General features: G+C 39.6%; 1 protein-coding gene across 2 annotated transcripts; it reads left to right on the top strand.

Annotated features, from left to right (window-relative positions):
- The first annotated feature begins 1,673 nt into the window (after positions 1–1,673).
- mcoln2 (mucolipin TRP cation channel 2) lies at positions 1,674–14,434 on the top strand. Of its 2 annotated transcripts, XM_038715787.1 has the most exons (14): positions 1,674–1,830; positions 2,553–2,706; positions 3,324–3,497; positions 3,994–4,150; positions 4,601–4,679; positions 4,770–4,866; positions 4,994–5,093; positions 5,649–5,761; positions 6,073–6,222; positions 7,138–7,239; positions 7,598–7,720; positions 9,997–10,203; positions 10,819–10,952; positions 13,967–14,434. In XM_038715787.1, the coding sequence occupies exons 1-14, from the start codon at positions 1,787–1,789 to the stop codon at positions 14,001–14,003; spliced, it is 1,671 nt and encodes a 556-aa protein (XP_038571715.1). In that variant the 5' UTR covers positions 1,674–1,786; the 3' UTR covers positions 14,004–14,434. The 2 variants fall into 2 exon arrangements, with proteins under 2 accessions (XP_038571715.1, XP_038571718.1); XM_038715790.1 differs by lacking the exons at positions 1,674–1,830; positions 2,553–2,706 and having other exon boundaries at positions 3,365–3,497; positions 3,999–4,150.
- Positions 14,435–14,901: the final 467 nt, after the last annotated feature.

Here is a 14,901-nt window from a genome sequence, read left to right as displayed (position 1 = left end):
GACCAGCAAGCGTCAGCAGAAGACAGGGACTCGTCTGTCTCACTGACACAAGTTGAAACTGTCAGAGGTCCTTCATATCAGTGGAGTAGACCGCTTCTACGTACGTCAGTCAAAACAGGAAGATTAGTGCTATCAATGTTTAGTGCTTTTTGCTGGACTGTGGAGAGTTAATGTCCTTGACTAACTGATTTACAGATGGTGATTGTTTTAATGTGGATGTACAGCATTTTGAAGTTTACCCAAGGAACCACCGCAGTGTTGCCATCTGACTTGGTCTGCTGTGCAGGCAACTGAATGTGCCTTTCCCTGAGCAGAGTCACTAATACTGTTTGGTGACTCTGCTCAATATTTCATGATTGCAGCTCCACTTCAGCGGTTTCCTCAGTTAGAGCAAAATATTCAATAAACCACACAGCAGCCAGATTAAACAGGATCTCAGGGAAACCGTAAATGGATAAAAACATTATTTACTTGATCTGGTGTTTGTGTGTCTTACTCGTGGACAGGAATCATGGTGAATTGAAATTCTTTTTGAAGGTGAAAAATAAATTTGTAATTTTGTTTTTTTAATTGGGATGAAAACTACTTACTTTAGAATGAGGCATTTTTGGGATTAATAAAATCAAACATCCATCCTGATTATTTGCATTGGGACACGTGTTACATTGGATCTTGGATACCTTATTCCTTGTAGCAAAGCTGCAGCAGATATCATGAAAGTATAGTATAGTAGCTTTTGGATTCATGCAGAATACATTTTCCTCTCACCTGATCTTTCACACTCATGTGTCAGCACACCCCTGTGAACACCAGTAGGACACAGCATATATGAAACCCTTTAAAAAGGGTGTGATGTCTAATATTACTGCATTTTTCACAGTCACAACCCAAAGAATATCCACAAATCTCATACCAAAATTAAAACCGTATTAAATCCAAGTGTGCTATTTAGACAGTCAGTGACAACTTTCAGTGTTAATTTGGCACTACATTGCACAGCCACATGTGTGCACACAAAGGCATAGAGGCACACATAGGCAGAGTCAACAAGAAATAGCCCTTGTGGGCTCTGCTGGCCATCTGCTGACCAGGATGATTTGTGTAAGAAAGGGATAATTTGTTCTGTTACTGAGGGAATTAATTATCATGAAGGTTTTAAATTTAATTAGAAAATGAATGCTCTTGTGTTTTTTTGTTCTTTTACTTTGCAGAAGGGTGACCGTTTCCTTGGTATTTTGTGGATCTGGGAATCTTTTCTAACTTGGGGGAGTTTACATTCCACAATTTACAAACAAGCCCTTGGTGGATATATTGCAGACTGATTTCGGTATTTTTTTTATTTAAACTAAACATCACTTTGGGTAAACAAAATTAAAGCATTTCCCCATCAGAAAAATCCTCAAATAAATAAAATATAAAAAGCAAAATAATAACAATCAGGAAAGAGAATAAATTTTTTGTGTCAGGTCAATATTTTCTGAGTTTATTGAGTCATTCTCTTGTAATCTCAACAATGATTGAAAAGAGCAATAGAGATAAAGTTTCTTATAGACTATTATCTTTTTTCCGCGGATCCGTTTGTATCCTCTCGGCGACCCCTGGTTGCCCCCGGGGCCGTAGTTTGGGAACCTGCGCACCGCCTGAAACTCATTTCCTGATTGGCTGACTGGAAGGTGCGTGGTGACAGAAAACCCAGCTAAACTGGCGTCTCTGTTGTGAATGTTTGTCTGTCTCGAAGCCTTTTGACAAGCACGATTAACTAGTGCGTCCACGTGGATGATCAATCATGGAATTATTGGTTCGATATCTTGACAGGAGAAATTCTATAAGGTAAGGTTTTTTTTTTCATTTAATGACTGCCGTTCAAAAGTAGCTTTGGGAAATGTTTTCGGAATGTTTCTAAAATGTGAAATAGTTTTTTTAAAAAGGGGGGTGAAGTATGTTTCTGAAATAATAATGTGTAACCCGTTAGCGGCCAAAATGAACCTGAAGCTTATTTAGATAATGGTGTTGTCTTACATTAAAATTGCACCAGTCATGTAACCCTTCCACGACAGGGCCAGTAGGAAACTTAATGCAACATTGCACAGTTAGCACAGTTATGCACATTAAGCTGAAAATAAAATGTGTAATTTAACCACACTCCTTATGATTAATTTCCAACAACAGTAAATGTGAATACTATGTCAGGGAGAGCCTGTGGGCGACATACTGTTAAGAAAATATTGAAAGTGCACTCACTGAGCTAACCTTGGACTTAAACCCAGGCAGCACCATGAATGCATGCAGTGTACTCAGTACATGGGGTTCTTCCTGTGAAAGATGACCATTCTGGTGCACTGAAAAACACAACTATTGCTCAAGTAAATTCTCATGAAATAATTGCTTTCTCTGCAGGTTCACTTCTGTTTCCCCCCCCCAATCCTGAGTGATGCATTCTGGTCTCTTCATACTAGGAGAGCAACTACTCAGTGAAATGGAAAATGTTTCGCATTTAGTCTCTCAGTTCTTGTATGATATCACGTTTTGTTGTAACTTTTTGTTGGTTTCAGCTCTGTCATGACTCAAGATATTGTCAAAGATGAGAACCTGAGAGATGACCTGAGGTATTACTTCATGAGCCCGTGTGAGAAGTACCGGGCCCGACGACACATACCCTGGAAGCTTGGGGTGCAGATCCTGAAAATTGCCATGATCACCACACAAGTAAGATTTAATCGTGTAGATTAGTAAAATGACCTGGCAAGAAGGTCCACCCAGAAAAATGCCTCATGGAAGTGTATTCTGTCTAAGGCATGTAGTCTAGTGCAGTAAATGTATATGAGTTAGTGTTATTATGACAACTTTGAGCCTCACAGTGGGGAGACACACAGGGTCCTACTTAGTGTTTTCAAATGGAAGATGATGAAATAAGTGAACTCCACCCTTATATCTGAAACTTGCTCATCTTGCTGCTGGCTGGTAAAGCTGATAATGAAGGAATCTGGAGTTAAGTTGCACAAACAAATTATTCTGGTAGTGGGACAAAGTGCTGCAAAAACAAAACGGAAACGACTCAATAACTTCATTGATATTTTGCTCATGAAGTAAAATGACTACTTCAAGTCCGTGGTTGTATGTGATCTTTAAAATGGGCAAAGTCCTAAACAATATTGTAAATTTTGAAATTGGAAATTACAAAATAAAGTGATAAATAGCTTAAGCAAATTATTTTAAAAAAAAAAGTAGAACACTAAACAAGAATAAATCTTAGTTACCTTCACTCTTGATTATTGCTGCAAGCATCAACTTGGAAAAATAAATGTCCCCTGTTTTCTCCGTAGCTCATCCTGTTCGGCCTCAACAACCAGCTAGTGGTGTCCTACAAGGAGGAGAACATGATGGCCCTCAAAAACCTTTTCCTGAAGGACTACAGTGGGGTGGATGAGGACGACTACAGTGTTGCTGTCTACACGCAACATGGTGTCTATGAAAGTCTGTTTTATGTCCTGGATCAGGCAAGTTCAACCCCTTACACACTTAACACCCCCCTTTTACCACTACTGGGTAAAATAAGAAAAGTAACCATTGTAATGTGGTGTTCATGACATATGGGATGGATGGTGGAGATTGGTGGGGGAAGTATCCTGGTTATGTATAACACATGTAAACATTTGTCACGGTCTCAGAAAACATGGATACATCCTTATCCTTGCGGAATCAAGACATACTGTTTATGATCATGTAAATGGGGATATAAACCATGTTTCTCATGTTTCTCATGTTCCATGTAAATGCCAAACCAGGATGATACTTAAAACTGGGACGCTAATGTTCATTTAAACATACTTGATGGAATTTAAAATATTCCATATTTATCTGGAAACTGCTACGTCACTTAATGTTTTCCCAGTTTGTGTTTTGTGTTTTGTGTGTATGTGTGTGTCAATGCAGTTTGCAGCATCTCATCAATATTATGTAAAATGTTTTACCTGAGGTACTTGGTATTTATAGTACAGCCAGTTGGACCGGCTTTCCGTGGGGGCCATCAGTTATGCTGAGGATGAAGAAGGCAAGCTGCTGCCTCTCACCATCTGTAAAGAGTACTACAAGAGAGGCAGCGTGGAGCCCTCAAACGAGGCCTATGACATTGACGCTCAGCTGGAGACGGGTGAGAGGAAATTTTTTTTTTTAATGTTTTTGTAAAATGATCAGCTTACCAGTGAACTCACTGACTGCTTATTTAGGCTGCCAAGATCTCAATCACAATTGCAAAATTGTTGTCACAGTACATGACGAACTGCAAACCTGATTGGGTGTTTCCGATTTGCATGTTTAAAACAACCAAAAAATTATAGACGCACAATGCATTCAAGAATTCTGTTTACAATCATTGTAATGGTAGAACCTGAATGACTAAATCACCAGTATTATAGAAACAATATTACAAGTCAACCAGTAATTTGAAGGCCAATCAAAAGTTACTTTAAGAGATGGTGTTTTTTTTTTATTTATTTATTTTTTTTATGGATGGTGGTGGTTGGTTTTCTCATTGGATAATTGTAGAAACATGTGAGTGTCAGTGTCTATTTTCTCACTGCATTTGCATCCCTGCTCTCAGTTTGCATGTCACATGAACCAAAGACTGCAAACCAGTGGAAAACCCAGAATTCATCCTTTTTTGATCTGGACTTTTACAGGTATACATCACCAATCACTTTACTGCATATGGCTGCAGCTAACGCACATCAATTAGTCGTTATCTAATGTACATTCATTTTTGCTTTCAGGCTAGTTGACATCAAATTAACTTTCCAGCTGAAAGGAATCAACCTTCAGACAGTGAGTTCACGGGAGTTACCCGACTGCTACTCGTTCTACGTTACGGTATGGTTCACTTTTGTACAAACCGATTTTAAACCGTGTTGAAGCCTTGTGACCACTGAATTTCATGATGATACAACTACTTTTCTGATTGTTTTACTGTTCTACTTTGCCTTCGTCTTGTCCCTAGATAACATTTGACAACCAATGTCACAGTGGAAAAGTGAAAATTCTCCTGGACATCGATGCTCAGAGCTATGCATGCCGAGACTGGAAGATATCTGGGACGGGTAAGGTGTAGTTGTCTACCTGAGAGAAAGTAAGGGAGGGGGCGGGGAGAGAATAATAAACATAAAATAAAACATGACAGATTTATGGGATTAATAGATGTTTGTACATTGTGGCTATTCTAGAGGGACAGAGGTTAACATACAAATGCATATTTATAATATTTACGTATTGTTATAAAGTTTCAAGTGTCAAAAGTATATTTTTATTTGTCTTGTGCTGAAGTACTATAAAGCACCTACATGAGGAAAAGTTAACAGAGCAATAAGTGTGTGTCCTGTCACTAAATTTAGAAAATGTTATAACTGCCAAGAAGTATTTACAAATGTTTACATACCACAGTGATAAGGTTTTGTTTTTTTGTACCGCATGTTAACTAAATCCCACATCTTGTGTAGTTTTAAACAGATAAACTTTACTAAACTATACCATTTGGCCCAAAAATGCAGATGCCTTTTTACTGTTACGGAGGTGTTTTCCTGTACACTTATCAGTAATTAGCGTGAGGGCAGTTATTTAAGAGATAAACACACCCCCACACTTTGTTTCTGTTTCAGCTCAGAAGAACACACACTATCTTCTGGTGTTTGATGGCTTCGTCATTCTTGTTTGCCTCACGTCAGCCGTGCTGTGCACTCGCTCCATCGTACTGGCTGTCAGGTTGCTCCAGGTCAGCTGTTCAGTCACTGCTCACACTGTACAGTATCATACAGGGACTCAGTCTTTCCTGTATTTAGTCTTAGATCTGCGTTTTGAGAGAGAGAGGTGTGTGTGTGTGTGTGTGTGTGTGTGAGAGAGAGAGAGTGAAAAAAAAAAATAACACAACACACACAAAAAAAATATTTGGTACACAAACTGCAGGCATTGTGTTGCTGCTATGATGAGGATATCAATATAGAATTTACATTTAGTCATCAATTGATCTGATATTGTGTTGTGGACACTTGCATTGGTGTGGTGTCTGTGTTTTTTTTTGTTTAGAGATTCTCCAGATTCTTGCATGAGAACTACAATCGTAAGGTGTGTGAGGATGACCAGGGGGAGTTCCTGAATGGCTGGTATGTGCTGGTTATTGTCAGCGACCTCCTGGCCATAATTGGATCCATACTAAAGATGGAAATACAAGCAAAGGTAAATCAATGGTGTACCACTGTTTTTAGAGAGAAGATGCCTTGGGTTACTACATGGCAAATGTGAAAGGAGAGGCAAAAAAAACCCCTTGTGTAACGTGTATGTATGAATCTACCTCTCCCCACGCTGTAAACAAAGTGTTTTTTTTTTTTTTTTTTTTTAGCAGTCAGTATCGCGATTATGTGGCCCTAACTGCATGGCATCACTTTTCGAGTTTACATCTCGTTATATATTAAGCAACTGAGAAATAAAATTCTAGGAGTGTCTCAGTGCCGGTGGACTTTGGAGTGAAAAGGCTCAACCCTGTAAAGATGTGTTTATTTTAACCTTTTGTCCTGTGTCCTTTTTTATAGCCACCACGATAAGTGTTTAAAACAAACTTGACAGAAATAGAATAAATGTTTCCCTTATACACAATGCCCCCTCCTCCCCGACCAAGGCTCTTCTTTTGGTTTTTTTTTGTTTTTTTTTTTTTTTTTTTTTTTTTAGAGGAAAGCACTGCTCGTCTTCTCTTGTGAGTTGTTAACTTCCTGTTAAGGATAATTTTTTACCTTGATTTGGAAATGCCATTCTTGATTAGACATTTTTCATGGCAGACAACTTAACTTGTAAAAGCACAGGTGTAAATGATAACATTAACAATGGCTTCAAGTATTCCAGTAAACAGCATTTGCGAGTGAGCATGCACAATACCAGATTCCTGGAACTGGATCACCTAATTGGTTAACAATTGATAGGATGCTCCTCTGATGCAGTTCCTCATTGTACTTTAAGCCCTAATAAAATAAGAAAATCCACACAGATCATGGCACAGTTTACCACCGGTTACAATAAAGTCATACTTACAGTTGAGTAGCTTTAAGATTTAAACCAACTTGATGCACTTTTTTTTTCTTTTCTCCTTCTCTCCTGTAGAGCCTAACCAGTTACGATGTGTGCAGTATCTTCCTGGGAACGTCTACATTAATGGTGTGGGTCGGTGTGATCAGGTATCTGGGATACTTCCAGAAATACAACGTGAGTCTCGTAACCCGTTGTCCCTCATTGTACAGGGTCTTTCCCTGCACTCAAGATGACTATCAAGCCAGTTTCGGGGGAATCCTGTAAGGTCTCTTGTAGTAAAATGTATTTAAATCTCTGGATGAGCAACATTAATCAACTGTGTGCAGAGAAAAATTTAAGCCAGTGCTACTAACTACAGTGGATGCTCAGTATATTAGAATAATTGTGACATTTAACTTTTTACGTTTTAGTTGGAAATTTAAGATGCATAAAGTCGGATTGCAGGTTTTAAAATCAAATATCTTGAACTATTCTTTCATGTTGTGGTTTAACAATAAGTTACTTCATGCCTCCATACTTCTCGTGTTTGTAGGTGTTGATTTTAACCATGAAAGCGGCCTTCCCCAAGGTCCTGCGTTTCTGCTGCTGTGCAGGCATGATCTACCTCGGCTACACCTTCTGTGGGTGGATTGTACTGGGGCCATACCATGAGAAGGTAACTCTCTTAACTGGTTTGAAGAGAGCAGAGGATGCTGAGGGTCAGAGATTAGAGAAGTGAGTTTATGATGGGTCAATTGCAGGTCTGAATCACTGCACTGGTTCTTCTTCACAGGGATGGGGGGGGGGGGATAGAGGAACTATCTAGGTTCTTTTCAGAGACTTGACCCCTGTTTATTCCTGCAGAACTGCTGAGACCACTAGAATAAGGTTGCATTTGGGATTGCCCAAATGTGTATGTGTGTACATCTTTAAATTGGCTGAAACATCATGCTTTGGTTGAACACAAACTATGCCGGCTGACTCGTATGTATGGTAATCATTTAGATGTTTTAGATTAAGTGTGGGGATATATCCTATTGGATGAATATTACATTTACTGTGTACAAAGTGTTAATGAATATAGGTGTTCTGTACCAGGTCTGCCCTGGGGGGTGTGGGTGGTGGGTTGTTTAGTTTTTTTTAAATAAATAACTCCTTTTGCAGGTGATGAATTCTATGATCCTTAGGTTTTCTCAAAATTGTTTCACTGCAACTGGACAGTTAACTTTTGAGTTGCTGTTTCAACATTAAGTCCTGCTAAGTGAGAGAACTACCCCAAAATTACCTTTTTTGGCTTCCTTGTCCAGGAGAACCTTCAGGTCATTGGCCTCCTTTTTTTTTTTTTTTTTTTTTTGAAGACTCTACTCTACCACTAGGTGTCAGTATAGGTTAATTGAATACTCAAGCTCAACCTTCAATGAGAGCAGCTTTCTGTCCAGACCAAATTTTAAAAAAAGTTATTTCCCTCTTCTATTAGACAGTGAAGACGTGACATGAAATAACTGGTTAGAATTGGGGAAGGTTGACCTCCAACAAAGCTACCCTGCAGGACTCAAACTGGGGACTGTGTGATTACATGATCAGCATCTTAAATCGATCACCATGAAATAACCACAATTTTCAAAGTTTAATGCCATTAACTTCACACATCACAGCAAAAACTATACAGGCTACAATAGATAACATGTAATTTTAAGCAGTAAGAAACGGAACATAACATGGTGGTGGCGGGGGGTTATACTCTGAAAACACAAAGTCAAATGGTGTGGTTTTTTTTTTCTTTGTTTTTTCTTCATATTTTTAACTGCAATCGAGACATTTCGACATGGTGGACCATCACCTTGGACACAAAGTGCCATCAGGAAAAACGTGTTTAGTGGTCCTCGCCCGTTAACATAAATTATTTACGGATGTCCGAACATGCAGTAGGCGTCTAAACAAGGCAGTGCTCGTACTGTAGGAGAGACAGATGTGAGATAGACTGAGATCAGCTGCCCCGGGCTAAGTGACGTCTCACTGACCAAATGGAAATCTGTTTGTCATCTTAAACTGAAGAGGAGTAACTGGTGTAAATAAGTCGTGGGCTGAATTATTATTTTATTCTTTGAAGTGGGACCCTCAGGTCAGCTTACTTGAGGATACTCATGATACATGAACTAGAACTTGACTGACACTCATGAGGTCAGTCAAAAGTATATTTGTATTACGTTAATTGCAGCTTCATTTTCACAAGTTGGTGGAAGTGAGAATCGCTTCACCTGCAGCGCAGTTTCAGTTCTGTGTCAACCGCCACAGTGAACTGGTACGTGGTCATGATATTTACAATGCGGGCGTGCGGGGAGTCCCCTCTAGTGTGCTGACAGCCCTTCCAGGCTCCTCTGTCTATTTACTCTAGGAGTAAACAGAGGATGTTCTGGGACTTGCCATCCCACACGTCTTCAAGTGCTGTGCCCTGGATCCATACTGTTGCAGTGGGATGTTGTTTTTAGATACTATCACATTCTGGGGGAACATGGCCATCTGTCTCTTTGTTTGCCTTTCTGTCTTTATCGTTCCACATCTATCAACCATCACGTTTCTGTCAGTCTCTTGCACCTCCTCCTTCTTTGTAAATCCTTTCTCTGTAAGGATGCTTCTGTTTTGTGAAAGTCTATCTACATTCCAAAGATGCTGCTTGGAAAATGTACAGTATAAAGGCACAATATAGAATTTAAACTGGATGTACATGTTGTTCACTTGAACGCACATCCTGAATACTTTTTCATGTCTTGTATATTAATACTAGTAATCTGAAATAACTCTCTTTCCAGTTTTTAGCCTCCCTCCATCCCTCATCTTGTGGTTCCCAACCTTTTTGGATTGTTACTTTTATCAGAAATAATTAAATTAATCAATTAGTTGACTCACTGCCCTTGTGTTAACTATTAACTGTCCGCACTTCCATCTCTCTAGTTTGAGGGCCTGAGTCGTGTAGCAGAGTGCCTATTTTCCCTGTTGAACGGCGATGACATGTTCACCACCTTCGCCCAGCTAAAGGACAAAAACACTTTGGTCTGGCTCTTCAGCCGGGCCTACCTCTACTCCTTCATCTCCCTGTTCATCTACATGGTGCTCTCGCTCTTCATCGCCCTCATCACAGACGCCTACGAGACCATCAAGGTACTTAATCTGTGGTTTGATTTTAGTGAGGTGAAAGCTGTGGCACAGCTGCTATGAACATATCAGTGACTACTAATTGCCGCTTTACAGGAATGCAAATGCAGAGCTGAAACGATTAGTAGATTGATCAATTAGTCAACTGACAGACAGGGGGGGTGGGACAATTTTGATAATCACTCTCTGGTTCCAGCAACCAGATGTGACATGTGATCCGCTGCTAGTCTGTCATATGGTAGTAAACTGAATATCTTTGGGTTTTGGACTGATGTTTAGATGCTGCTTTGGGGAAATTGTAATTGTCATTAATTTATTTTATAGACAAAAGAATTAATGAACTAATCAAAAGGGAATCGGCAGATCACTAAATAATGAAATAACTGTTACAGCCCTAATGCAAACTTGGCAGCTATTAGGTCATGCTAATGATTAAGGAATGATGGCAAGCAAATTTTGGTGACATGTATGTACTCTAAGGGCTCCTTTAAGTAGTAGTTTTAAGTTTGTTCTGTTGTCCTTCAAGAAGACGTCTAGATTATCCACTGTTGAATTAGTCTTGATCTCTAAAGTCGAGTATTTTTTGTTATCACTGTTGCATTTCTTTGTTTGCACCAACAGAACTACCAAAAGGAAGGATTCCCATTGACGGACCTGCAGAAGTTCCTCAGAGTGCAGAAAGATGTTTTTGTTGCAGAAGAAAGTAGTCAGACAGACCTCCCCCACAAACACTCTGTGTTCTGCTGCTGCCAACGGTATGACGGTGTTTACAGTTATTTTGTTGCTTTGATAATATTCAGACCCTGCTGCACACAGTCACACCTGGAAGCTGCACTGTACAAACATCACTGAAACATGAGCCACGTTGTGGTTTGAATGCCTTACTCAAAGCTAGTAACACATCTTTTCTGTGCAGAAAACTCTGTGTGCTTTGCTTACACCTTGTTGCTACAGCAAGATTTCATATTTCTCTATACGTCCCCCGTTTTCTGCTCATTCCTTTTCTATGAGCCAATCTCTATCATCAGCATGCAGCAGACTGGAGTGGAGTTTCCTCCACGCTGTGGTTTGGCTCACTCTTACATGGCCTAAAGAGCAATGAAATTAGTGGTGGGAGCTATGCAGACACACCCAGTGATGGGCTGATTACAGAGAAACTGAGGCTGTACGCTGGGAAGAACCCAGACCCCCCTCCTCTAACTGCCTGCCATCTCTCCCTCTTTGCTGTGTTGCCTTCCAAATAAACAGCCTACAGTCAACACTCAGTAAAGCCAATTGAGGCAGTGCTTACTTGGGAAGAGTTATCTGACTCAAATGTGATGGCTGAAAGTAACTCTGGTTTTGTAGAAGGATTTACATCGTATGCGTATCGTATGATGAGTTGCACGTTTTTAATTTCACCATCTATTTTGAAGCTACAGTGTAGAGTTTATGCACAACTTGGTGCTTGTTGAAAAGTCCCTGCTTCCTCTTTAACGGTCTGTATCTTTTCTGTTTTGTTTGAGCTCAGTTTCTACCAAAGCAGCACTTCACCTGTCTGTGGTGTCTCATGTTGGCTTTTGCTTCTGCATTCTTAAAGATTCCTAAACCTTTTGATATATAATTAAATTTCCCTTTCTTGTTTGCTGTAACAAACACCAGGCTTGGTTTCTGTAGCCATCACCATCCTTCCACTTAAAGCACGAGTCCCTTTTTTAAGACTGGGGGAGTGGGCTGCTGCAGTATTTGTATAGAATTTTGCAGTGTTTGGCATTCAACTATTATTTAATGCAAGCAAGGGCCCAAAATGTTTGTACACACTGTATAAAATAATTTTGAGTCATGTAATCAGTGGGGATAAGATGGGGAAAAGTTTTCTTGCTTTTTCTGACATTATGCAAGTATCAGTTTTTCCTTTTTTCAGGGCTCTCTCATCGTTATTGTTTTACCAGACATTAACACTCTGTGGGCTTTCCTACTTGCGCTACAGTAATTTTCTATCGCAGAGCCATACGGTTTTCCTGCTCTGGAAACCTGACTGTTTACGGAAGTTCAGTCTCTGTTACAGAGCCATTATGTGATGTGTAATAGTGTAAAGTAATGCAAGACTGACTATTGAATAAGCATCTTCTCTGTGAAGATGAGTGTGAAACTGCTGGTGGCCTTTCTTTTTTTTTTTTTTTTTTTTTTTAGAGTTGGCTGACTTTTTGTCATTAGGGGCACTCTTGTCAAGTTGCACATATTCTGTAATTGCAGTCATTTGCAGCCTCTGACCTGACCAAATGTAATTATTACAAGTATCTTTTGTCTCGCTGCTCTCCCAAAAATTAGATCAGTGTTCTCAGCAAACATGTTAATGTCTTAGTGGATGAAATTTCATCTGTATACACTCTGCCTCTTCCTGCTGTTGTCTTCCTCTAAGCAAGTTGAGGAGCAAGAGTTGCCCTTCGTTTGGATTTAAAACTTGTTATTTGGAACTAATGTATCAAGTTTGCCGTTGAGATAACGTGTTATGGCTTAAGAGTCTTGTTAATGAGATTAAATATTTAATGAACTCGTATGGACATTGTAAATGTCACTGAAATAGCTATTAAGATCCCTACAATGAAATGGTGATGTCTTAAGACTTGAATGCATCTTCTACAATTCATAAACAGTGTGATTTGTTTTGTTTTTTTTTCTCTTCTCCTCACAGTATAATAAAGCAGCTTAGCTGAAAAGTGGATATTGTTTGACAAAGGGAGTGCAAAACTGTGCATAAAAACGATAAAACCTAAAGTTGAGGTTTTGCTTTCCAAGAGAATGATTGGACACCACTTCCTTGCTCTCTGTGAAATGGATTCACATCCTCAAACGACTGCAGCAGTTTGTGGAACAGTGAGTCTGAGACTCAACCCAGCAGTAAAATGTGCTGCTTATGGCAGATCATAAAGATGAATGGGAAAACGTCCATAATTGTTTACAGATTTGATGCAGCAGGAACATAATTAGCTGTTTCTCGAGCGCAAACACAAGAAAACGTTCACGCATGGTGACAAGGCTATGATTTTCAACGTGCTTGTTTGCGAGATTTATCCTCAGAATGGGTGTGCAGTCCAGATATCAGACCTAATCCTGCATCCCTTTGTTATCTCTCTGTGTCAGGGCCAAACCTGCATGCAGGTGCCCAGAGAATAGAGGCATGCATGTGCAGGTTTGAATTCAAGGTACTGTCTCTAATGGTTTGTGTAGGGGATTATCTCAAACCCAGCAGTCTTACAATCAGAGTCTAGAGCAACCTTACCAGTCTGAACAAGCAGCCGCTTAAGTGAAACTCCTGTGACCTTTGTGACATATTGGATGCAACATCTCAAAACAAATGACTGAAAGTAGTTTCACACTGAACCAGGCTTGGATGGAAAAATTTCACATATTTAGCAATAATTTACTAAAATCTGTCAATCAAATCACACCCAGACTGTCCTAATGAAGCAGGGGCCTGTTTTCTTTCACATTAATGTTGATGTTTCACTAATCAAAACAAATGGCATGCCAATGACTAATACATAAGCATTCAAGAACCAAGTGGACCAAACTATTGCTCACAAATAGAAGATAAATTAATCATTTGTGAAACATGAAGCTTCCCCTATTTGGACTTGACAAAACCACTGAGATATTGTGAGAGATTTGCTGACGCCTCAACCACCATTTATTAATGACAAAGTAGAAAGCATGTACGTTTATCTTTGTATGGTGGTGTTGGTGAGACACTGGGTGTCTCATGCATCTTATTCGATCATATTTTCAGAGTTCCTGAGAATGATGACGTCATACTGATCAGCTGACAGCTCTCCCACCTCCAGATGAGACGGTTCTGGGAAGAGGACGATGCGGGGAACGGGACTTCACACGTCTGATTCAGACTTGATTTTCCAAAATTCTAGAAAGGGTAGATTTACCATTCCAGGAGAGAAATTCTGTGAGGTGCGATATGAAATGCCAAAGAAATTTCCTCTCTCGAACATGAAACTGGGGCTTGATCTAAAAAGATGGGACTGGAAACATAAGGTTTCATAACAGTAGCTGTTGGGAGTTCAGGATACTGTTGAAGTTTAATGGGCCTTTTTAAGGTCTGCATGTGCATTTAATTGAACTGGATTCTGTGTTTTCTGCATTGGACTGTTGCTGCAAACACTGGTGTTATGTGACATCATGCAGTGCTAGATGTGATTTATTTGTCAAGTGTTGTAGTAAAGCTAATATATTCATTTGTCCATTGTAAGATAATAATTCCTGTGTGCACATTAAGCTTTTCTCTCAAAGTTTGAGTCAGACAGCAAATCACGCAGTCAAAGCTGCAGACTAATTTACATGGTCAATATTGTATCCACTGTGGTGGAGACTTGATATAAAATGTTAACTACTCTACAGTACAACAAATCTCTTCTGTGCTCAGAACAACCCATTCAGAGCTGGGCTGAGATTAAGTAAGAAGGGAGTATTGAATGATGACAGAACTGCAATATGAGTCAGTTTTATCATCAAATCTAGCAGCAAGGCTGGAGCACGACTTCTCACTTGGGAGTGGGACGACTCTGCTTTTAACTATAAAGTCATGTTGTTATGGTTTTCTTAAACTGTAACAACATGCCAGATCAAGTTCAAGGAGTTATATCTATAGCCACTGGGCCACTTCATTTTAATGTCATCCAAATTGACTCATTTCAGCTTCGATGTGACAAA

Source organism: Micropterus salmoides, unplaced genomic scaffold, assembly GCF_014851395.1.
Source record: "Micropterus salmoides isolate LMB-PRFRI ecotype aquatic unplaced genomic scaffold, ASM1485139v1 Ms_hic_scaffold_13, whole genome shotgun sequence".
Taxonomy (NCBI): Eukaryota; Metazoa; Chordata; class Actinopteri; order Centrarchiformes; family Centrarchidae; genus Micropterus; species Micropterus salmoides.
The sequence above is the reverse complement of the archived record's forward strand: the minus strand, read 5'-3'. Positions and strand labels throughout refer to the sequence as shown.